The sequence below is a fragment of the Esox lucius genome, chromosome 15 (genome assembly GCF_011004845.1).
Source record: "Esox lucius isolate fEsoLuc1 chromosome 15, fEsoLuc1.pri, whole genome shotgun sequence".
NCBI lineage: Eukaryota > Metazoa > Chordata > Actinopteri > Esociformes > Esocidae > Esox > Esox lucius.
The window spans coordinates 16,674,095-16,697,532 of NC_047583.1; the positions used below are offsets into that span (position 1 = coordinate 16,674,095).

Sequence of the window (23,438 nt, forward strand, 5' to 3'; positions counted from 1 at the left end):
ATATGACTGAAAATTAGGGATTTAGGCACTGATACAGTAAGCGCCTAAATTGAAACTGTCTTGGCCTCTCAGACACCACTGCTCAGACACCGCTCAAGCAAAGATTATGATCTATTTCTCTGAATTGCCTTGTGAAAGCCTAGGACATTTTGAAAATAGTACAAGCTTTTGAATTATATCCACCTGACCCAGGCTGTTATATACATTGGACTGCTTTTAGATTGTCAACAACAGTAATTGTGTGATGCTGGGAATGCAATTCCAAACGAAACAACGAAAAGTGTGCTTCTTTTAGGTCCTCAAATGCACAACTAGAAGAGATAAGAAAGTAGGTAATAGTTGAAGACCTCTACTTCAAGTCATTGGAATGACTTAGGAACTATGCAGACTTTGGCGAGATGTGTGGCTAGTTGAGTTAGCCCATACGGAAATGTAATATATGGCCATATACATATAAAGACTTAACACATATTTTGAAATACATATGTAATTATATGTTATATGTTAATTACATATTTCAATCTGACATATATAAAAACAGGCAATTCTTGCATATTTTGACATATAGGCTATGTACCCATCAAACCGAATATTTGTTTACAACATATATGCTCATATAAGAGTTACATAAGTTACATACACATATTGCCATATATAAAATTTCGATATGGTATATATGGTGTGGTTGGGGCTTCAACTGTCTTTTTGGCGAGTAACTGATTTGTGTTTTTCCTGTAACTCCAGACCACATCCAATCAAAAGGCCCAGGAAGTGACCTGCTGGCTGGTACAGGCCTATCAGGAGCTACTGGAAGGGTGGGACTCCACGGAAGGCGAGAGCTATGCAGAGAGATACCATGTATGGGCTGTACACTGTGCTATTTCAGCAGCTTGGACTGTACAGAGTCCATGCTGCTGATATAATATTTATATATTTTAAAAATAACAAATGTGCTTGAGTCATTCTTATATAAACTTAGATTGCATGCAGAATCCTCATATAAAGTATAAGGCAAAAAATAAATATAGGACAGCACTCCAATGAATATACTTAAATGGCAATTTTGTTCATTTAAGTTTTATTCACTGGAGTGCTGTCCTATTTTGTTTGTTGGATTCAAAATTGCACATGCATAGTTATGCCAACTGTCTATATTTTTTAGAAGGTAGGGAGATGTGTTTGTATTCTAGTCAAGCCTGAGTTAAATATCCTCGGGCTCAAAGCACTATCTCAGACAGGTTTTCCTGTTTGCATACATCTCCCAGGTGTTCCAGACATTTGTGGTGTCCTTTAACGAGCAGCGTCGCCCCGTGATGCCACTCCTAACAGCCATGAAGCGCACCCCCCAGTTGAGTGAGGAACAGAGAAACCTCAGAGTGGCCTGGGATACCCTTGCTGAAAAGGTCTGCTCATTCTTACTATCTTACACACTAGTTAAATTCTGGTATTATAATTGCACAAACACATGATACTGTAATGTAGTATGTAAACATAGGACTGTATATAATGTTTCTCAACATAATATCATTAAAAGATTCAAAGAATCCTGAGAAATTTCTCTGCAAGGGACAAGGCCGAAAACCAATATTGGATGGCCGTGATCTTCGGGTTCTCAGGCGGCACTGCATTAAAAACAGACATAATTCTGTTGTGGAAATCACTGCGTGAGCTCAGTAACACTTCCAAAGACCTTTGTCTGTGAACACAGTTTGTCACTGCATCCACAAATGCAAGTGAAAGCTCTACCATGCAAAAAAGAAATAAGATATAAACAAGATCAAGAATCGCTGGCGCCTTCTCTGAGCCCAAGCTCATTTTAGATGGAGTGAGAATCATGCAGACTGCATCCTCTGGGCTAAAGAGGAGAGGACCCTTCTGGCTTGTTATCAGCAGACAGTGCAAAAGCCAGCATTCCGTATTAAGCATGCAGACATGGTCAGGAGGTTTAGTTGTTGAATGGCGAAGATGCGTGATCTGAGTGATGTTGATCACGGTATGGTTTTTGGTGCCAGACGTGGTGGTTCCAGCATCTCAAACAGCTAACCTCCTGGGATTTCCACACACTACATTCTCTCCAGTTTAAAGACAATTTTATGATAACTTTATTTTTTCCAGTGAGCAGCAGTTTTGCGGTAGTGTAACCTACATCTTGTTAATGAGAGAGGTCAGTGGAATTGGCCAGACTAATTCAAATTGACAGAAAGTCCTTGGGGATGAGGCGGAATTAAATTTGCCGCATTTAATGTGTGGGCAAAAAATCTGAAGGGACGCAATCAAATGAGCGTGGACCAAAATCCATTAGGGACGCTTCCAGCACCTTGTTGAATCCATACTACAAAGAAGGCTGTTCTGGAGGCAAAAGGGGGTCCTACACAATACTAGATAGCTGTACCTAATATTGTTGCCACTGAGTGTATATAAACATGATACCGTAATGTCATTTTTGGTGTGTGTCTATGTGTGTTTTAATGTATTTGCTTTGTTACTTTGTGTGACTGATCCTGTGCAGCTGCGTGAGTATAAGAAAGAGCTGGACTTGAGTCTGCCTGCTCCCCTGGACGGCGTGGGCCGCTGGTTACTGACGGCCGAGAGAGCCCTGGCAGAGGAGGAAGGGGATTCCCTGGATCACTCCCGCGCCGCAGAAGAGGCAAGAGAGAAACTTGAGCTGCTCAAGGTAATATCCCAGATCCAGAATTATACTACAGCAATAGGGAGTTGAAGACCAGCCTGCCAACTGATCAAAAGACTAATGGACAACTGTGACATTAATGTACATTTTTATAGACATCCCTGGAAGAGATGCCACAACAAATAAAAAACTTTCAGAAGTTCCAAAATGTAGATGAATATGGAGCCATCCTGGTACCTACAGACAAACTAGAAGAGATGAAAAGAAGGTGTGTTCTTATCTGCTTGTTTTTCCCATCTTCCCACATTGTGGTGTGAATGTTGGCAAGCCTTCAGCGACCCAGCCCTCTCTCCCTCCTCAATAGGTTCACCAGTGTAAGAGTCACTGCCAAGTATCATGGGATTAAACTGGAGTACCAGGAGCATCGACACACTGTGCTGGAATTCCTGGGCCAGTTCAACATCAAGCTCCGTGTCTGGAAGAGACCCTACATTTCCCAGGAGGCTGTGCGTGTGTTGCTGAAGGATTGGCATGTGAGTGATCCTCTTTAATGTCCTGGTGTGAAACATTTGTGTTAACCAGAGGCTGACTTGCTTCATGATAGTATGCCACTCAAATGACTAGGTATATGCCACCCAAGTCAAATGACTTATCTCCAGTTTTGTTTTCAGGAGTTGGTGGTGAAGCAGGATTTACCGACTTTGCTGGAGCGGGCCCTCCTTAACTTAAAGGTTGTTGCCAACAAATATACGAGCAAATCTGCCCTAGGTAGGAGGATTGCCTGAACGTACACACTGTACTGCATGTGTGTGTGTTCCTGTTTTACGTTCCTTACTGTGCTAGTAAAACAAGGAAAATCATGCAAAGTGAAAGCATTTGATGGGTCCTTACTTTAATGAGGAGATTTATCTAACTTGGGGTTAGGTTTATGGTTAGGGTTACAATTAGGCTTACAATTAGAATTAGTTAAGGTTATGTTTAGACACTAAGGGTCGTTTTTAGAACTTAGTTTAATTAGGTTAGTTAATGAAGGTTAAAGTTGAGGTTAGGTTTGTGGTAAAGATTAAAGTTAGGTTTATAATTTTTTTAATGATACTATACTGCTGGTCCTCACTTTGATAGAAATACCAACGTGTGTGTATATTTGTGTTTCGTAAAGTGTCTTGATTTAAAATGTAAAATAAGAAAGAATTGGTAATATAGTGCAGTTTTTCTGAAGACTTGGTATGGTTTTGGGTTCATTGATTATTTTCTCCAGCTGCAGACTCTGAACACATCATGTGCCAAGTAAAGGAGTTGGAGGAGCAAAGTGCTGTGACTCTGGAGGAGGTGTCTATGGTGAAGAGCACTATGGGCCGTGTGCTGTCTGCCTGGGACTCCTACTGCGACTCCTCCAGTTCCCTTCAGGCCTGGCTGGAGCAGGGCTCAGCCTCCCACGCCGTTACACAGAGGCCAGAGGTACAGACAAAAACCCTTTGTTTGTTTTTTTGCTGCCCAAATTTCATGGTTATAGCATAGTATATCAAGTATATAGTAAAAAACATCCCTTCCCCCATCTCTGCTGAACAAGTATTATTTTTCATTAATAATTAAGTGTTTTCATGTTGCTTAGGTAACATTTGAGAGTATGACAGAATGGAGGTCCCGTCTGGCTCATGTAAATGAGGTGGGGAACTTCCTGATTCAACTAACTGACCCCACGACCAGCCGAGCCATGGCAGATGACCTCTGCAAGATCAACCTGCATTGGGCAGACTTCATCAAGATAACACAGTTTGTAAGTAAGAGATGACACTTCAGTGTTGTAATGGGCTCATGTTACATTTGTGTGAAAGTACTGTGTAGTTCAATAAAAGCTTTTCTTTTTACACCCAGGCCGTTGCAGCAGAGCCCAGCGGAGCCACAGCCAGATCCCAAGACCTCCACACACTCTTTAGAGAGGCCACTCAGATCCTAAAGGAACCTGTGGAAGCCATGTCTGGTCCCCTGAGGATCTACAGAAAGAAAATACAGGTACAATGTTATTAGAAAATTATTCACTGAGAAGTTAAATTGATCAATGGATAATGAAACGTTTCATGCAACAGAATTTCTTTTTTTACTGAAATAGCATTTCAACCATGCTCTCTGTTTGTCCTTTGCTGCTCAGTTCATGATGCAGAAAATAAAGGAAGTGAATATGGATTCCCTCTCCCCATCCCCTGAATGCCCTGCTGAGACATTACAGAAACTCAAGCTGGCTTTACCTGAGGTTGATGACTTCGATATATTATTTTCTTGAAATATGTTGTTAATGCCTAACGTCCTGTTTGTGGTCTGCTGTAGGTACTTAATCTCTTGAAGACTACATAAACATAGTAGAGCACTGTAAAGTAGTCAAATTTTTACTTCTTAAATACCAGAAGTTAATGTTTACTGAATGTGTACACCGTTTGTATCTGTGTATGTTTTGTCTGTAGGTTATGCAGACACTGGCTGAGTCTGAGCAGGTGTGTGTGGAGCTCCTACACGTTGTGTCTGGGCTGGAGGGTCGCCTGGCAGAACTCCTGCACTGGGAGACAGAGGCCCGGGAGCTCTACCACATCCTGAAGGCGGGAGAATGTAGGGCCCCGCGTGGCCAGGACCCCCGTACCAGGGTAAGACTGACGTGGCCAATGATAACATACTCAACTAGGGAAACATAAAAGAGCAAAAGGAACGAGGTAAACGTTTGTAGCTTCAATAAAGAGTTAGCAAGCCTGGTTTAAAATGTAGGAACAAAGAGGTTCAACGTATGGTAAAGGTTAGATCATTGCCTTGTATATGAATCATGATGTGCTCATGGTGTTGGATGTGTTCTCTCCAGGTGCTGATCTCTCGTGGGCTGCAGCTGGAGGGCCAGGCAGTGACCGAGGAGCAGGATCTGCAGGTGTTGGTGATGACCGGGCAGAAGAACTCTCCCCTTCAGTACCTCAGAGCCTCCGCCATGCAGGACAAAGTCAGAGCTGCTGTGGCTCAGTCACAGGCCAGTGCTCATCCCTCTTTTTTTATCTCTTGATAAAAAGATATGAAAAGATGTGAAAATATATGCTGACTGGCAAAGCTAAAATCTTTGGTTTATTACAGGAGGCAGTTGGGATGTTGAGTTCTCTAGGAGCCAGAAGAGACAGAAGCAAAAGCCCCACAGAAGATCAACCTCGACCTAAGATCCTCATCCAATCTAAGGAAGAAACTGAGACTCCCTCTTCACCACATCAAATCGTCTCTCTAGCTGAGCACGTCTCCCAGCCCTTTGGCCCATCTCAGTCAGATGTGAAAACACAGCCGCAGTCCCAGACTCCCTCTCAACCCCAAACTCAGGCCCAACAACCACCAATACCGCAGATCATTGTCCAGGAATACACAGAGAAGAAGGCAAGTCCGAGTCCTCCTCTTCCCTATTCCTACGCACAGGCCGTGTCTCAAACAAAGGGCCAGGCCAAGTCACCTCCACAGCCCCGGGCACTGCCACAGATGGCTGATCAGAGAAAAAAACTCTCTCCACCCCTAACACAGAAACAACCACAGACCCCAAAACAACCACAAGTGCAGAAACAGTCAGTGCCTCACCAACAGTATCCCACTGAACAACAAATAATCTCTCAGCAACAGGTTCTATTTAAAAAACAACAGGTGTCTGTTCAACAGCAGGTTCAAAGCCAAAAGCTGGGACAGGGCCAACAATTGGCACCAACACAGAAGAATCTTCTAACCAAGGAAGAGATACAGAGCCGAAAGAAACAACCTCAGGCCAGTAAAAACCGGCCCTGGCTTCAGAACAAAGCTAAGGATCAGACCCAGGCTTTAGACCAGGTTCCAGCCCAATCTTTGGCCCATGCTCCAACCCAAGCTTCAGCCCAAGCTTCAGCCAAGGCTCTAGCCCATGCTCCAACCCAAGCTTCAGCTCAAGCTTCAGCCAAAGCTCCAGTCCAGGCTCCAAAACAAGCTCCAACACAGATTCAAACACAGCAAATGAATCCAGGTATAGCTCAATTCCCTGTCCAGGTAGTTCCACAGCCTGCAGGAACCCCTAGGCCCCAGCCTCAGCCACAGGGCATAACTAGTGGTCAGGCTCAACCTAAAGCAGGGCCCCAGCAAGTTCCCCAGGCATATCTTTATGGTCAGCCTCCTGCCCATTCCCTGACCTCAGCCCAATCCACGACCACGAGCCACACTCAACCTCAACCAGCAGCCCACAACCAAGAACAACCCAAGACAATTACCCGAGATCCATCTCATACTCGGACACACCATCAGCACATGACCCATACCCAACAACAACCCATGATCTCTGGCCAATCTCAACCTATGGACTATTCTTTATCACAAATTCCAGCCATGTCTAAATCTCAGATGGCTCAGGCTCAATCTCAAATAAAAGCTCTGCCACAGCAGGGCCAGAAACCCCACCCACAGGTTCAGCCACAGGTTTACCAGCCTCAAGCTCAGGCCCAACCACATCCTAAAGCACCGGTCCCAGTCTGGCTACACGAAGCGCTCATTGATATTCATCCTCAGGTTCAGATGCACCCCAAGGGCCAGCCTCACTCTGAAGTCCAGCCTCACACCCAGGCCCAGCCTCACACCCAGGCCCAGTCACAACCTCAAGTCCAGGCTCACCCCCAGTCACACTCTCAATTCCAACCCCACACCCAGGCCCAGTCTCACACTCAAGTCCAATCTCATCCCCAAGCCCAATCATACTCTCAAGTCCAGCTTCACAACCAGGCTCAGTCTCGCCCTCAAGTCCAGCCTCAATCCCAGGCTCAGCCCCACCCTCAAGTTCAGCCTCCCATTCAGGCCCAGCCTCAGCCCAAAGCTCAGCCCCACCCTCAAGTCCAGCCTCCCTTTCAGGCCCAGACTCATCCTCAGCCTTATTCCCATTCTCCGGCACAGCCCCAAAAATGGGCCCCTGTCAGACCCTTTAGCCCAACTTACCCTCAGCCAAAGGGCCATTCCCAGCCATTAACTCAAGTAGTGCCAGACATACCTGAGAACCTTCCCCAAGCCTATCATCAGTCCATGGTTCAACGTCACTCCCTTACTCAGGCTTACCCACTAAGTCAAGCTTCGCTTCATCAATGGGCCCCAATCAGGCCAGAGCAAGTCCCCCAGACATACCTTTATGGTCAGCCTTATGGCCAAACTCAAGCCCAAATACATCCCCAAAGCCAACAGCAACCTCAGGTGAGAGCTTACAACATTCAGTCTCAGCAAGGCCAGTTCCAACAGTCACGATGGCCCCAGCCCCATCCCTCAGCTCAGCCTCAGCCATATTTCCAGCCACAGCCACCTTCTCAACCCCAAATTCACCCCCAGACCCATATTCAAGCTCCACCCCACTCTAAGCCACAGCCCCGGATTTTGCCTGAGACCAAGCCCCAGATCCATTTCCATCCTCAACCCAACTTGCAGCCTCTGGCCCAGCCCATGGTACAGTCTAAGCCCCAGCCCCAATCACAGCCACATCCAAAGCCCATTATCCAGCCTCAGCCACAGCCACAGACACCACCCAAGCCACAGCCTCAGCCGCAGACACCACCCAAGACACAGCCCCAGCCCACTGTCCAGGCCATCATCCAGTCTCAGCCCCAGGTCAAGCCTCAGATCCAACCTAAGGCCCAGAACCTTTTCGAGGCGCATCTCCTTCCTCAGTCACCACCAGATTCCCCGGAGCTCCAGATTAAACCCCCGGCCTTGGCCCAAGCTCCACCCCAGGCCTACACCGAGGCCTATGCCAAGGCTCAGGCCCTGGCCAGGAACCAGTTTGAGGAGGCCAAGCACTGCCTTCAGGAGCACATCCTGGCCGCCATTAACGTCTTCAAAGACAAACACATATCTATTGAACAATCTTCAGTAAAGGAGGTAAGCAATTGTAATACTTTATCATTTTTTGGTGGTGTTTACAGTTGTTCTAAAGTCATGTTATTACGTAGTCTGATTGTGTTTGTGTCCCCTCAACCAGGAGACCCTGAGGACCCTGGACCCTGAGCTATTAAAAGTATTCCTGAGGGCTGCAGAGGGTATGGAGGCCTTCTGCACTATGCCTCAGCTAAGAGACATGGAGTTCTTCACACAGTCTGTCAAGAGCCAATGGGAGGTAGGGCGTGTTGTTCTGTGTTTGCATATAGGAAATATAGTAAAATGAATAGGAAATATAGTCATTAGAAATAATGATTTTTAATTGAAAAAAATATTGTGTCCCACAAACTATGCTTTCGTCAAAGAATCCTCCATTTGCAGGGATTACAGTCTTGCAGACCTTTGGCGTTCTTTGTTGATTTGTTGAGGTAATCTGAAGACACCTGCTGAAGCACCTCCTACAAGTTAGATTGACTTGACGGGCACTTCTTACGTAACCATATGGTCAAGCGGCTCCCACAGCTCAACCAGGATGAGTTCTGGTGACGGTGCTGGCCACTCCATTACAGACAGACTACCAGCTGACTGCTTCTTCCCTAAATAGTTCTTCCATCGTTTGGAGCTGTGCTTTGGTTCATTGTCCTGTTGTAGGAGGAAATTGGCTCCACTCAAACGCCACAGGGTATGGCATGGCATTTTGCAAAATGAGGTGATAGCCTTCCTTCTTCAAGATCCCTTTTACCCTGTACTTATCTCCCACTCTACCACCACCAAAGCACCATGCTCCATCATGCTTGACAGATGGCATCAAGCACTCCTCCTGCATCTTTTCATTTTGTCTGCGTCTCACAACAGTTTTTCTTTGTGATCCAAACACCTCAAAATTAAATTCCAGTCTTTTTTCCAGTCTTCCTCTGTCCAGTGTCTGTGTTCTTTTGCCCTTATTAATCTTTTCTTTTAATTGGCCGGTCTGAGATATGGCTTTTTCTTTGCAACGCTGCCTTGAAGGCCAGCATCCCAGAGTCGCCTTTTCACTGTTGACATTTAGACTGGTGTTTTATGGGTACTATTTAATGAAGCTGCTGCAAATTGAGGGCCTGTGCGGTGTCTATTTCCCAAACTAGACAGTCTAATGTATTTGTCCTCTCTCTCAGTTGTGCACTGGTGCCTCCCACTCCTCTTTCTATTCTGGTTAGAGCCAGTTTTGCATGTGTGAAGGGAGTAGTAGACATTTTACAAGATCTTCAGCTTCTTGGCAATTTCTCACATGGAATAGCCTTCATTTCTCAGAACAAGGATAGACTGGCAACTTTCAGAAGACATTTCTTAGTTTCTGGTCATTTTGGGCCTGTAATTGAAACCACAATTGCTGATTCTCCAGATACTCAGCTGGTCTGAATACGTTTTCAGCTGTGCTAACATAATTGTGAAAGGGTTTTCTAATGATCAACTAGGCTTTTAAAATTATAAACTTGGATAAGCAAACACAACGCACCATTGGAACACAGGACTGATGGTTGCTGATAATGGGCCTCTGTATGCTTAGATATTCCATTAAAGATCAGCCTTTTCCAGCTATAGTAGTCATTTACAACAATAACAATGTCTACACTGTATTTCTGATCAGTTTGATGTTATTTTAATGGACAAAATGTTTTGCTTTTCTTTTAACTCCAAACTTTCAAACGGTAGTGTACGTATTCTGAGAAGGTGTATATTTGTTTTGCAGAGATACAAATGAGTGTATGTTGCTAATAATATTGAATATTGAATTCAATTGTACACTCCATGTGTGATCTTTGGTAAATATACAATCAGAAAAATCTAATAGTTTGGAAACTATTATATAATTGTTTTATTTGCATGAATAATGAAGTCCCTAACAAGCATTGTTGGCATCAGATTAAGTTTGTGTATGATTTTGATTTGTTTCATCTAGGCTGTGAGAGCTGAGATAGAAGCCTTTTTGCACCATTTACGATTTGAGGTTAAGAGAAAAGACTTTAACACATCTGCCTTACAGTGTGACTTAATCTCCAAATTAGCCCCCAAAACTAAGGTAAAATAATTACAACCTAACACTGACTCTATCGCATGCTAGGGTGCATGCACACGATGGTATCAAACATGCATGCAGAGGTTGCTTTTCTTCTGCTCCCTATTCATCTACAGTTTAAGTAAAATAATTATCCACTAAGCATCCTGCTTCCAGTTCCTTATCAAAAACGTTTGACTTGGATTACTTTATTACTAATACTAAACATATTACTAATAGATGATTTACTGGTTGCACCAGTAGGTCTTCGTTCGTTAGGGATTCTGGTCTTGAGGTGTCCAAGACAAGGACGGCCTAGATCATAACTTCCAAAGGGATTTACACCTTGTGGATTGGCAGTGGCAGTACCAAAGACATTGGTAAACTGATGACTGGCTGGCTTTTTCTCCAGGCCTGTTTCTCAGCAGAGGGCAGCCTTGCCCAGGCGGGGCAACACCTGGAGGCCCTTAAAGAGCTGTGTGACACCCTGAGCCCTGAAGACGCCCACCGTTTAGCCCAAGCTCAGCTCAGGGAGTGTGAGAAGAGACTGGCTGCCATCCAGCACCAGTTCAGTGGGGACAGAGACACACCTCCCCCTGACACACCTGGGTGAGCCAGAATGGGTTGAAAACCTTTGAATGGGTGGAATGAACCACACATTAGCTACAGAATGTCTATGTGATGCCTGCAACTGAAATACTTGACTGCATTGTTTTCAATGTGTTTCATTAGAATCCCAGAACTGGGGAAAGATCTGACTCCAAACAAGGAATCAACTGTGCAGAGTGACAAATCTTCAGTCACAGCCGAGGTAGGGCCTGGTGCCTGTTCATACTGTATGTTCAAGAAACATGTACAGGTGCTGGTCATATAATTAGAATATAATCAAAAAGTTGATTTATTTCAGTAATTCCATTCAAAAAGTGAAACTTGTATAATGTATACATTCATTCCACACAGACTGATATATGTCAAGTGTTTATTTCTTTTAATTTTGATGATTATAACTGACAACTAATGAAAACCCCAAATTCAGTATCTCAGAAAATTTGAATATTGTGAAAAGGTTCAAGATTGAAGACACCTGGTGCCACACTCTAATCAGCTAATAAACTCAAAACACCTGCAAAGGCCTTTAAATGGTCTCTCAGTCTAGTTCTGTAGGCTACACAATCATGGGGAAGACTGCTGACTTGACAGCTGTCCAAAAGATGACCATTGACACCTTGCACAAGGAGGGCAAGACACAAAAGGTCATTGCTAAAGAGGCTGGCTGTTCACAGAGCTTTATGTCCAAGCACATTAATAGAGAGGCGAAGGGAAGGTAAAGATGTGGTAGAAAAAAGTGTACAAGCAATAGGGATAACCGTACCCTGGAGAGGATTGTGAGACAAAACCCATTCAAAAATGTGGGGGAGATTCACAAAGAGTGGGCTGCAGCTGGAGTCAGTGCTTCAAGAACCACCACGCACAGACGTATGCAAGACATGGTTTTCAACTGTCTCATTCCTTGTGTCAAGCCACTCTTGAACAAGACACGGCGTCATAGCGTCTCACCTGGGCTAAAGACAAAATGGACTGGACTGCTGCTGAGTGGTCCAAAGTTATGTTTTCTGATGAAAGTAAATGTTGCTTTGGAAATCAAGGTCCCAGAGTCTGGAGGAAGAGGAGAGGCACAGAATCCACATTGCTTGAAGTCCAGTGTAAAGTTTCCACAGTCAATGATGGTTTGGGGTGCCATGTCATCTGCTGGTGTTGGTCCACTGTGTTTTCTGAGGTCCAAGGTCAATGCAGCCATCTACCAGGAGGTTTTAGAGCACTTCATGCTTCTTGTTGTTGAGCGACTTTATGGAGATGCAGATTTCATTTTCCAACTTGGCACCTGCACACATTGCCAAAGCTACCAGTATCTGGTTTAAGGATCATGGTATCCCTGTTCTTAATTGGTCTGCAAACTCGCCTGACCTTAACCCTATAGAAAATCTATGGGGTATTGTGAAGAGGTAGATCAATCAATCAATCAATCAAATTTATTTATAAAGCCCTTTTTACAACAGCAGTTGTCACAAAGTGCTTTACAGAGACACCCGGCCTTAAACCCCAAGGAGCAAACAACAGTAGTGTTGAATTTCAGATGCAATACGCCAGACCCAAAAATGCAGAAGAGCTGAAGGCCACTATCAGAGCAACCTGGGCTCTCATAACACCTGAGCAGTGCCACAGACTGGTCGACTCCATGCCACGCCGCATTGCTGCAGTAATTCAGGCAAAAGGAGCCCCAACTAAGTATTGACTGCTATACATGCTCATACTTTTCATGTTCATACTTTTCAGTTGGCCAACATTTCTAAAAATCTTTTTTTGGTATTGGTCTTAAGTAATATTGTAATTTTCAGAGAATCTGGGATTTTCATTAGTTGTCAGTTAAAATTATCACAATTAAAAGAATTATTTGAAATATATCAGTCTGTGTGCAATGAATGTATACATTATACAAGTTTCACTTTTTGAATGGAATTACTGAAAAAAATCTACTTTTTGATGACATTCCAATTACATGACCAGCACCTGTAGGTCTGCTAATTTGAGAAATTATCCATCTGATTATTCTTTTGTTAGGTTTCACCGGTTGTTGAAAAGAAGGTGATTGACAAGGAGATTGACAGGCCAACAGTCATAGATGAAAATCCTGCCAAAAAAGCTGCATTTCAAAGGTACAGTAGGCTTATGGCTGGGTGATGGTGTGCAATAAGTCTGTTATTAAAACAATATTGGTTTAATGCAGAAACAGACTGACACAGTCTGTGTTGACTGTACTGTCCAGCATTGCAAATGTTAACAATGAACCACAATTTCCTCATATTATGGATTAATTCTACCCTCAGATATGACACAACCAAGAAGGCTCTGCAGGCTCAACTGGCCAAGAATGCGAGTCATCAAACAGACTTTACCAGTGACTCAGTCTCACTCAAATACCTACACACACGTCTACAGGAAATACAGGTACCCTACTCTTTACTGGACCATGTAGTTCACACAATCATGTATTGAATACTTGGTATCAGTTAATGGTGACCATGTGTCATTTGTGTGTCATTATCTCCTATGGCAGACAATGCATCAGGACTCTGAGTCTCTGTGGTCTGAGTTTGACCACCAGTTTTCCCAGAACTCCCAGTATAGCAGGGAAGGTGGTGGTGTGGATCAGGACAGAGCTGAGCTGAAGGAACAGTTGCAATGCCAGCAATCAGCTCTGCAGAGGAGAGGCCGTTCTCTGAGGGAAGCCCTGAGACAGACAGACGGTACAGAGAACCACATAGTTGAATTCTCAGAACGCCTCGACTGCTTCATCAGAGAAGCCAAGGACATCACAGCGTTCACGCTGGCCAACACCAACATCCTGACAGATATCAAGGTACACAATAAGGCTAGCCTTTAAGAGAAATTATTAACCGTTTTCGGTTAGAATTTGACTTCAGTGATATGCTGACGTTTACATGTATTGACTGATACCTTTGCTTAAATGTTGTGAAATTTCGTTTCCAACAAATCTGTATCTTAAGCGGTCTTTGTTCATTCTCTCTCAACAGGACCTAGATGAGAGCATTCAGAGAGAACTAGACCAACTGTCCCGCTTTGAGTCCAGTGAGCTGGATCCTAGAGATCGCGATCCCGTGACCTGTGTTGTCGAGGCCCACAAAACCAGTCTGGACGAGCTAAGACAGCAGGTCCGTAAAAGCGAGGCGGCGGCCCGGGCTCTGGACCGCTTCCTCATGTCCCTGCGCACCGTAGAGCAGGACATCAGTGCAGTACAGGGTGCCCCCTGTAGCGATGCACGGGTACTCCAGGACGGCCGCTCCAAGCTGGCCCTGATCAGGCAGAGTGTGGACAGTCTGGGGGACAAGGCCCCTCAGTTGGACCTTCTACTCAAGGGGGCCAGGCTTTCTGTGACGCGGGATGGGGCCCCGGCCTCCTGCCTGGACATGGTTTCTACGCTGGGACGGCGACTGGAGGAGGCTGACAGTTGTCTGGCCAGTCAGCAAAACAACCAGCGGAGGGAGCAGGAGAGCAGGAGCTTGGGTCTGAGGAAGAGAACTCTGCTAGGGGAGCTGAGAAGAGTGCAGGAGGCAGCAGAGAGACAGGGACTCAAGGAGCCTACCATGCCTGCTGTACAGCAGAGGTGTGTTTGTGTGGGCGCGACGACAAGTGGTCTTTTGGCAGGGATATATGGTATAAAACTGTCAGAGTCCTAATTCCTGTTTTTTTGTTCAGGCTGCGTGTCCTGTCAGACCTGGAGGGTCAGCTGAACTCCCAGCGCTCTGAGCTTCAGAGTCTCCAGCAGGCCCTCACTCACACCCAGGAGGGAAGAGGCAACACCCTGGAGGAGCTGGAGACCCAGTGGGAGGACACACAGAGAGCTGTGGCTGACAGGTAGGCAGGGGAACAGAATACTGTGATAGAGAGATGGAAGGAGGAACAGAAAAGAGAGGAGGGAAGAAAACAAGAGAAATAGATGGATGAACAGGAGAGAGATAGAGGGAGGAACAAAAGAGGGAGGAGGAAGGAAATGAAGAGAGAAAATGATGGAGGAACAAGAAGAGAGATAAGGGAAGTATAGAAGAGAGATGGAAGGAGGAGCAGAGGGATTAAATATATCTGAAATATTAAAACGGGTAGTGTTTATGGACATGTTTCTTTATTTGCAGACAGGAGCAGTGCAGCATCCTGTTGGAATTATTAAAGAAGTTTCAGAGCTGTCGCAGTTACATAAGCACCACTATGCAGAGGGCGGAGCAGACCATGAGTGAGCAGGCTTCCTACATGGGCAAGGAGAGCCTGCAGAGGCTCATAGCTAAGGTACCACGCTCGACACTGGATCTCTGATAACAAACACCTACAGTGTGTCAGTTCGGGTCAATTCTAAAGAGTTACAAATTGCTCTTTTAATTCCAATTCAATCATAGATTTTTTATACTGTATCTTGAATTTGAAATGGCCATACACCCCAAAAAGAATTATTTGAATATAATTTGATTTGAAGCAAGCTGAATTCACTTAAATTCAATTGGCTTTTATAATAATGTTTAATTTGAGTTCTGCTATGGTTATCAGTATTATTCAGGTTGTTACAGTGAAAACACATACACCTAAAATTATTTTATAAATCATTTTATAAATATTTATCAAATGAAGGAAACTTTCATGTTTCAAATTTCAGTTTAACTGATTTTAATTATATTGTACTTCAAATATAATTAATATTCAGCTTCCTGTTGAGTGTGGCCAATTAGACATTCTAAATTGACACCAACCCTCATGTATTATACAATAAACCATACATACCACTAGATGGCAGCCACAACCTTAGCTTAGTTCTCTGGTGTGTTATAACGTGTTTCCTCAGGTTCAAGGGATAAAAGAAGATCTCAGTGGCCTAAGTCCAGGTATGGAGGAAATAAGGTATGTGTGCATACAGCTGCAGTCCCACCTAAAGAAGATCCCTGACTGTAACGAGACTCCGTTTGACGCTGAGGCTGATGAGCTTGTGGACCAGTGGCTGGATGTGAGAGCACTGAAAATACACTCTAATAATCTACAATGCAACACACACACACACACACACACATTGAAACTGTGTCTTTGGGTGACCCAGGTGACAGAGAAGACAGACTCGTACCTTGATAACCTGCGTGTTGGGCTGGAGCTGTGGGAAAAGCAGCTGATGTTGGGAGCGGAGGTAGAAAGCTGGATGGGGGCCAAACTGGCCCAGTTTGCAGAAAGCCACCCCTTCCAGAATGAACAGGATGTCCTGGCAGTTAGGGTAAGGCTGCACAAGCCATCTTCCATTCCAAGTCGTTTTTGGTAAAGTTGTGCGACCTCATTTGTTTATCACCCGCTGTCTTCTTCAGGATGAGATCCATGCCCAGGAACAGAACATTGAACGCTTCCACAACAAGACCATTGAGGTTCGGAAGCTTCTTCAAACCCAAGAGGCTCCCCTGGAGCTACAGGTAGAACCAATCTTACCAATGTAGCACATACCACCATCAGCACATAAATCACCGTCCCAGGTCAACCATCATATTTACTGCATTTTGATATGTCTAAATATTGGATAGATAAAGGACAAAAACCTAAAACCAGGAAGTACTGTTGCTAGTAATCACATAATTCTATGTGGGCCTTAACAGACCCCCAGAGTTCTGTTAGAGTTAGCATTTTCGAGTCGTTATCCCTACCATGCTGTGTAACTCTGTCAGGTGATGGAGACCCAGCTGAGGAAGAAGAAGAATCAGGTGGAGGAGCTCTTCTCCGACATCACTGACGTCTTCCAGGAGCTGATGGCTGCGAAGAAACACCTGGCAGGGAGGGTGGCAGAGTGCCAGTCTGCCCTTCAGAATATACAATCATCGGTGGGCATGCTCAGTATGCCGGAAGACCAGGCCCAGATGCAGGTAATGTACCGTTATCTGTACAGCTCTCATTAAACATTGTGATAAAATGAACCTGTCATTGTATAAACTATGTGATAGTTATGATTTATCCTTTCATTCTGATTGATATTTCAAATGTACCATTTCAAAGACAAAAACCCCTATCCACTGAAAAAACCCTTACATGCATTGACCGGATTAGATCCTGACTCTGTATCGGTAGTCAGTATGTTTTCTGTCATGCTGTAGGATCTATGTGAGCAGCTGCTGTCCCAAGAGGAGCAGACCTGCTCAGTACTGAACAAGGTGGACTTACTGTCCAGCATGGCCAGCCCGCAGGTGCTGCAGTCCCTGTCCGCAGACTGTATCCACCTCAGAGAGACCATCTCACAATCCAAGGACATGATCCACAGGAAGAGAGAAGAGGTAGAGAAGGGCCTCGTCAATGTCATCAAAGGTAAGGCTTTTCTATTACATTCCTGTTGCTTTCATTTAAACTTGGTTTGAGAAATCCATGATTCGTTTTATTCACTGACTACTTGATTTAGCCACATATTCAGTTGACCCTTCTTTTAACCACTTCTTTCATTCAATGACTGTCCATCAGATGAGAGCTTGTCTTTTGAGGAGTGGTTCCAGGACCTGCAGCTGTCTGTGAATGAGTGTTTCGAGAACCCTGAGTGCAGACAGGATGTGGAGGCTTCCATGCAAAAACTGGCTGTGAGTAGCAGACTATGAGACGTGCAATATTAGAGTAATCTGACAGTAAACATGGATGTAGGAGCTGGATGTTTTTTAGGAGTGAACACAGTGTTGGATTGGATTGGCAGAATTTACTCTGTAGGACTCCATCCCCAATTTCAGAGGTTAGGGTTCAGGAAGTAAAAGGACAGCAAATGTTACCCATGCACATTTTGACAATATTGACAATTATAGTGGACAGTTGAATAGGTTAAAAACATATCTGTGGTGAACTAATATAACTTTATATTATATTAAAATTGCCGCTGAAGTTCATTTTTCTTTTTCCTACCAGTGTTTCCTGGCGTCTAAGGATGGGGAGAAACTCCTGGGTCAGGTGAGAGAGCACCTGGAGGCAGGTAATGATCAGCTTCCTCCAGAGCAGCTAGTTCACCTCAATGACTGGCTTAAGGAGCAGGAGAAGGAGCTGGCCACATTCAGAACTCACTGCCAGGGCAGGCATTGCCAGCTGGAAACAATACTCAGCACCCTCAACAGGTAATCTACCACACACCACTGAAAACTGTACACTGCTACAGTATTAGTAATAGAATTACTCTTTAAGTTATAGGTTGCTACTCCTCGGCTAGAATAACCTTTTACTATTGTACTATTGTGATATGATGAAAGGATATAAGCAAACAGAATCACAAAGAGTTATCATCAGTCCCTTAATTGTTTTTGTTAAAACTGTATTGTGTTTTTCAGTTTACAGCAGAAAAATGACAGTTTCCATGCCTGGCTTCAGTGCTGGGAACACAAGTCACTGGAAGGAGAACAAGCCAACAGCCTTCTCAAAGATCTCCACAGAGAAAGGTGATTTTAGTGGCCACATTACAAGTTACTGCACACTTGCACATATTTTGGCTGTTATAAATCATTCGCCAAAACGACTGAAGGATTCATGTAGATCAGTGATGTAGAGTAGCCAAGATGCCTTTTCTTGTCCATGGTCTAGTGAGATGGTGGAGTCCCTTAGCGCGCTGTGTTCCTCGATGCGGAGGCAAGGCCTGAGAGTGGACAGCCTGCTGACAGACAGTGACAGCCTCTTGCAGCGCTATGGGAACCTGGAGGCTAGACTGCAGAGGCAAGCTGAAACACAAAGAGTGCTAGAGGAGACCAGTAGAGAGTTTGACACCCTGTCAAACAGCACCAGGACCTGGGTCAGAGACCAGCAACAACGACTTCACCAGAATCAGAAAGATGACAGTGTACACACAGCACAGGTAGGTTTATAGGTGATATCTGAAATACATCTGAAAAATAAAGAGGGTTTCCTTAAGATGTACTTTCATTTAACTCATGCCAGGCTGTCCTGAGTTCCAGACCAGAAGGAGACGCTAAGCTTCAGGACTTAAGGAAACGTGGTCAGACTCTGTGTGAACACCAGGACCTGGAGGAGAGCAGGAGACGAGAGGTTCAGCAGACAGTCAGAGATGTGGATGAGGAGTGGAGGAGAGTCATGCAGACTGCTGAGGAGACTCTTACCAAGGCTGAGATGCACAGTGCCATTGAGGGTCAGTTAAGAGTATTTGATTCCCAGACAGAGTTCACCAGGACCTGGGTCAGAGACCAACAGCAGCAAATCCTCTCTCTGGACAACCAGGCCAAGACTGAGGACCGAAAAGAAAGAGCACAGGTCATTTGCTTCATTAAACACTGTCTACACTGATAAAAAAGTTCCCAACGGTTTTAAGGACCTCTGAAAAACCATAAAAGTTTTGGTTATTCTAAGACGCACACATACATTAAATTCTGTATTACCAACCCAGTTTGCTGTATCTTGAATCCAAGTTTAAAGGAGCAAGTTGTGGATTGAAGCGAAATTAATTCCACTCCCTATAAATGGCAAAACAACCTTTGGTAGTTTTAAAAGCTACACAGTCAGTTTGTTGCCAGCACTTCATAAACTAATGGAGAGAATTGTTTGACCAAAAACAATACTGTTTTTAAGGCCCTTTATCAAGCAACAGTTCTCGAATTAACTTTTAGAGCTGTGAAAGAATAATTGAAGAAACATTTCTTAAGTGTATGCAACAAACAGTGACACTTAGTTTAGCATCATTAAGAGTCATGGCATGGGGCCTGGTTTGGGATGTAGTTTTGGTTATACATCTGTTCAGCTTAAAGTGAGACATGCTTAAAGTACTGATTATTCAAAGTGTGTGTCTCTGTGTTCAGGCTGTCCTGAGTTCCAGACCAGAAGGAGACTCTAAGCTGCAGAACTTGAGGAGACAAAGTCAGACTCTGTGTGAACACCAGGACCTGGAGGAGAGCAGGAGACGAGAGGTTCAGCAGACAGTCAGAGACGTGGATGAGGAGTGGAGGAGAGTCATGCAGACTGCTGAGGAGACTCTTACCAAGGCTGAGATGCAGAGCGCCATTGAGGGCCAGTTGAGAGACTTCATAACCCAGAAGGAAAACATCAGGAACTGGATGAAAGGCCAAAATCAACGCTTACTTTCCCTGGGCAGCCTGGCCAAGACAGAAAACCGAATACAATCTGCAATGGTCAGTAAATGGTAGACATGATTAGTCTTTCGGAGTAGGCTGCATTAGAACATGGCTAGGGCTTGAGCATAGGCTAAGTATTGGGCTATGGTTGTTATGCATATTTGGATGTATCATAGTTCATAATGCTACTGTACATTTGCCTTTAAATCAGGTTTGTGTTTTTTTCCAGGCTGTCCTAAATTCCAAACTGGAAGGAGAAGCTAAGCTGCAGGGCTTGAGGAAGCGTGGTCAGAGTCTGTGTGAACAACATGATCTGGAGGAAAGCAAAAGACAAGAGGTTCAGCAGACAGTTGGAGTCTTGGAGGAGGAGTGGAGAAAAGTCCTGCAGACTGCTAAAGATGTACAGGGTCAGGCTGAGGCATTAGACAAAGAGCTGAGAGGTTTTGAAATCCAGAAAGAAAGCACTCAGGTCTGGATCAAAGCCCAGAAACAACTTCTAGACTCTCACAGGACCCAGACCAAAACTGAGGAGAAACTACATACTTTACAGGTTAGAAAACAGCAGGGTTAATCTTCAGTTAATATGGAGCTATTGTGATTGTTCATTCATGACTATTCCATCAGTCTACCTTGACATTGAAAGTATGGATTTGGCTTTTTTTTTCTTCTTCTAAACTACCTCTTAAAGTGTTCCTGCTGTGCAGCATTTGACAAACTAGAGGTTGTGTTTTGCCTGAAAACTCTAAATGAAAATGTTCGCTGTGCTAATGTTGCTGCCTTTTTAGGGGCTGTCAAAATGTAGGCATGTGTAAAAAAGTCACAGTCTGATATTTTTGAGCCAAACAGAGTGTCAAAGACAATAACAAAACCTTAAAATGTCCCATTGTTTTATTGGCACCAATCATATTGTTCAGCTGTTTTTTCAATGAGAAGTCATCTGGGAAGTATTCAGATCAAGACTCCTTGCTGAGAAGAAACTAAATTCAGTAGGCTTGGCAGAGCACTAGACCAGAGCACAGTTAGTCAGGCAAGGTCAAAACACCATGTTACCTTGTCTGATTTGTAAATTGGAAGACAAGAGGAACTGAAAGAAATGGTGCTTTGTTCATTGAACTGAGGTTACATAGCTGCTGAATGTAGTTGGAGCCAGTTGTGTTGTAATTATTTGGGGTAAGCAGGACCTAAGCGCAACAAAGAGGTTCTTTAAAGAGGGGACGGAAAGGAAGTAAAAATAAGAAAACGTAGGCAGGCAAAAACATGGACTGGTGGCATGTATCGACACAAAGACATACACAATGACCGACAAAGGGATAACAGAAGAGGGCAAACTATATAGGGAGCTAACAAGAACTATACAACAAACAGGTGAAATCAATCAGAAGCAAAAGGGTCAAGCTTTGTTAAGGAGCACAAGCAAAACAAAACAGAACCTAACGTGTCGTCTTTTAAATGTGACTCAAACTTTATAATGGTTTGAGCTACAAAATAATATGACCCTGCTTCCCTCACAACCAAAGATCCTTATTTTTATTTCATTTTTTACATGTTGTGCATATAATTGTTCCATTTAAATAATGTACATTGGTCTTTGAATATAACACTTATGTGGTGATATCTTTGTCTTCAGACTGTCCTGAGCTCCAGACCAGAAGGAGACTCTAAGGTGCAGGACTTGAAGAGAGAAGGTCAGAGTCTGTGTGAACACCAAGACCTGGAGGAGAGCAGGAGACGAGAGGTCAACCAGACAGTCAGAGATGTGGAGGAGGAGTGGAGGAGAGTCATGCAGACTGCTGAGGAGACTCTTACCAAGGCTGAGATGCAGAGCGCCATTGAGGGCCAGTTGAGAGATTTCATGAACCAGAAAGAGAATACCAAGGCCTGGGTCCAAGGCCAGTTGAAAGGCCTACACTCTCTGACTAGTGAAGCTAAACCTGAAGACAGACTTCACACATCACAGGTTAGTTTACAGCTGCTATTGTGCTATAGGTAATAATGTATTTCCCAGCATGACTTGTTGGAGCAAGCTGTTGTAATGGCTTTCAATGGCTTTATTTATAAGGGGATCCCAGGAAATCTCAGTACTTCAGTTATATTCTTATGGTCATGTTGTTATTGTCTTTATCTTCTTTCTTCAGGCAATTCTTAGTTCCAGACCTGAAGGAGACTCTAAGCTTCAGGACTTGAGGAGACAAGGTCAGAGTCTATGTGAACACCCGGGCCTGGAAGAGAACAGGAGGCGGGAGATTCAGCAGACAGTCAAAAATGTGGAGGAGGAGTGGAGAGAAGTTCTAAAGGTTGCAAAATCAGCTCTGGATCTGGCAGAGATGCAGACTGTCCAAGAGAGGGAAATGAGTGAATATGTTACGCAGAAGGGAAACACTCTGGCATGGGTCCGAGACCACAAACAACGCCTACACTCTCTAGGCAGTCAGTCCCAGATTGATGAGAGAATAAAGGTTGCACAGGTAAGGTTTCTGATGAAAACAACATCGTGTTGGCAGTTTGTTGCCACGGTCAAGTCAGTACCTCTTCCAACATGGTCTGATCAAGCTGAGGCATTACTCTTGTTGTGTGTGTCTCTTTATCCACAGTCTGTCCTCAGTTCAATACCAGAGGGAGAGTCTAAGCTACATGATTTGAGGAGATGTGGTCAAACTCTGAGTGAACGCCAGGACCTGGAGGAGAGCAGGAGACGAGAGGTTCAGCAGACAGTCAGAGGTGTGGAGGAGGAGTGGAGGAGAGTCATGCAGACTGCTGAGGAGACTGTGAGTATGGCCCAGATACAGTATTCTCTGTCTAGGCAGCTAGAGGCCTTCCATGCTCTGGAGGAGAGCAGCAAAGCCTGGTTCAAAGAGCAGCAGCAGAAGGCACTCTCCCTGGGCACAGGGACCCAGGGCAGCCAGGAACAGATCCAGGAAAGGCTGCAGAGAGCACAGGTGAGGGCTTCACTACAACAAATCATTTTTGTATTGTCGTCATTTACTAAAGCATAAGCATGCTACAGCTTGCTGAGCAGTATACCCTCTCTAGTTGACCATTCCTTTTAAATTCAGTTCATTCATTGACAATGTCGTCCTCAGGCTGTTCTCAGTTCCGGAACTGAGGGTGAAGCTAAGCTGCAGGACTTGAAGAGAGCAAGTCAGAGTCTGTGTGAACATCAGGACCTGGAGGAGAGCAGGAGACAAGAGGTTGAACAGACAGTCAGAGATGTGGAGGAGGAGTGGAGAGCAGTTGTGAACAAGGCAGAAGTGGTGAACAGGTA

The 23,438-nt window shown here is 44.5% G+C and overlaps 1 protein-coding gene across 3 annotated transcripts in view; it reads left to right on the plus strand.

Annotated features, from left to right (window-relative positions):
* syne2b (spectrin repeat containing, nuclear envelope 2b) overlaps positions 1-23,438 on the plus strand; it is a 112,506-nt gene that overhangs the window by 22,283 nt on the left and 66,785 nt on the right. For 2 of the 3 annotated variants that reach the window (XM_029125398.2, XM_029125399.2), the window contains 39 exons: positions 745-858; positions 1,266-1,403; positions 2,510-2,674; positions 2,785-2,897; positions 2,994-3,162; positions 3,301-3,397; positions 3,888-4,087; positions 4,242-4,406; positions 4,505-4,642; positions 4,779-4,880; positions 5,089-5,265; positions 5,475-5,633; positions 5,735-8,512; positions 8,613-8,747; positions 10,449-10,568; positions 10,957-11,153; positions 11,277-11,355; positions 13,164-13,258; positions 13,430-13,550; positions 13,660-13,962; positions 14,138-14,727; positions 14,820-14,978; positions 15,254-15,404; positions 15,952-16,110; positions 16,201-16,368; positions 16,457-16,558; positions 16,808-17,002; positions 17,231-17,438; positions 17,589-17,701; positions 18,018-18,220; positions 18,431-18,538; positions 18,681-18,948; positions 19,032-19,361; positions 19,904-20,233; positions 20,406-20,726; positions 21,804-22,133; positions 22,312-22,641; positions 22,768-23,112; positions 23,257-23,435. In XM_029125398.2, coding sequence (XP_028981231.2) covers positions 745-858; positions 1,266-1,403; positions 2,510-2,674; positions 2,785-2,897; positions 2,994-3,162; positions 3,301-3,397; positions 3,888-4,087; positions 4,242-4,406; positions 4,505-4,642; positions 4,779-4,880; positions 5,089-5,265; positions 5,475-5,633; positions 5,735-8,512; positions 8,613-8,747; positions 10,449-10,568; positions 10,957-11,153; positions 11,277-11,355; positions 13,164-13,258; positions 13,430-13,550; positions 13,660-13,962; positions 14,138-14,727; positions 14,820-14,978; positions 15,254-15,404; positions 15,952-16,110; positions 16,201-16,368; positions 16,457-16,558; positions 16,808-17,002; positions 17,231-17,438; positions 17,589-17,701; positions 18,018-18,220; positions 18,431-18,538; positions 18,681-18,948; positions 19,032-19,361; positions 19,904-20,233; positions 20,406-20,726; positions 21,804-22,133; positions 22,312-22,641; positions 22,768-23,112; positions 23,257-23,435 — 10,154 coding nt within the window. The remainder of the gene's footprint in view (positions 1-744; positions 859-1,265; positions 1,404-2,509; positions 2,675-2,784; positions 2,898-2,993; positions 3,163-3,300; positions 3,398-3,887; positions 4,088-4,241; positions 4,407-4,504; positions 4,643-4,778; positions 4,881-5,088; positions 5,266-5,474; positions 5,634-5,734; positions 8,513-8,612; positions 8,748-10,448; positions 10,569-10,956; positions 11,154-11,276; positions 11,356-13,163; positions 13,259-13,429; positions 13,551-13,659; positions 13,963-14,137; positions 14,728-14,819; positions 14,979-15,253; positions 15,405-15,951; positions 16,111-16,200; positions 16,369-16,456; positions 16,559-16,807; positions 17,003-17,230; positions 17,439-17,588; positions 17,702-18,017; positions 18,221-18,430; positions 18,539-18,680; positions 18,949-19,031; positions 19,362-19,903; positions 20,234-20,405; positions 20,727-21,803; positions 22,134-22,311; positions 22,642-22,767; positions 23,113-23,256; positions 23,436-23,438) is intronic. The other variant, XM_029125400.2, reaches the window with a different exon arrangement.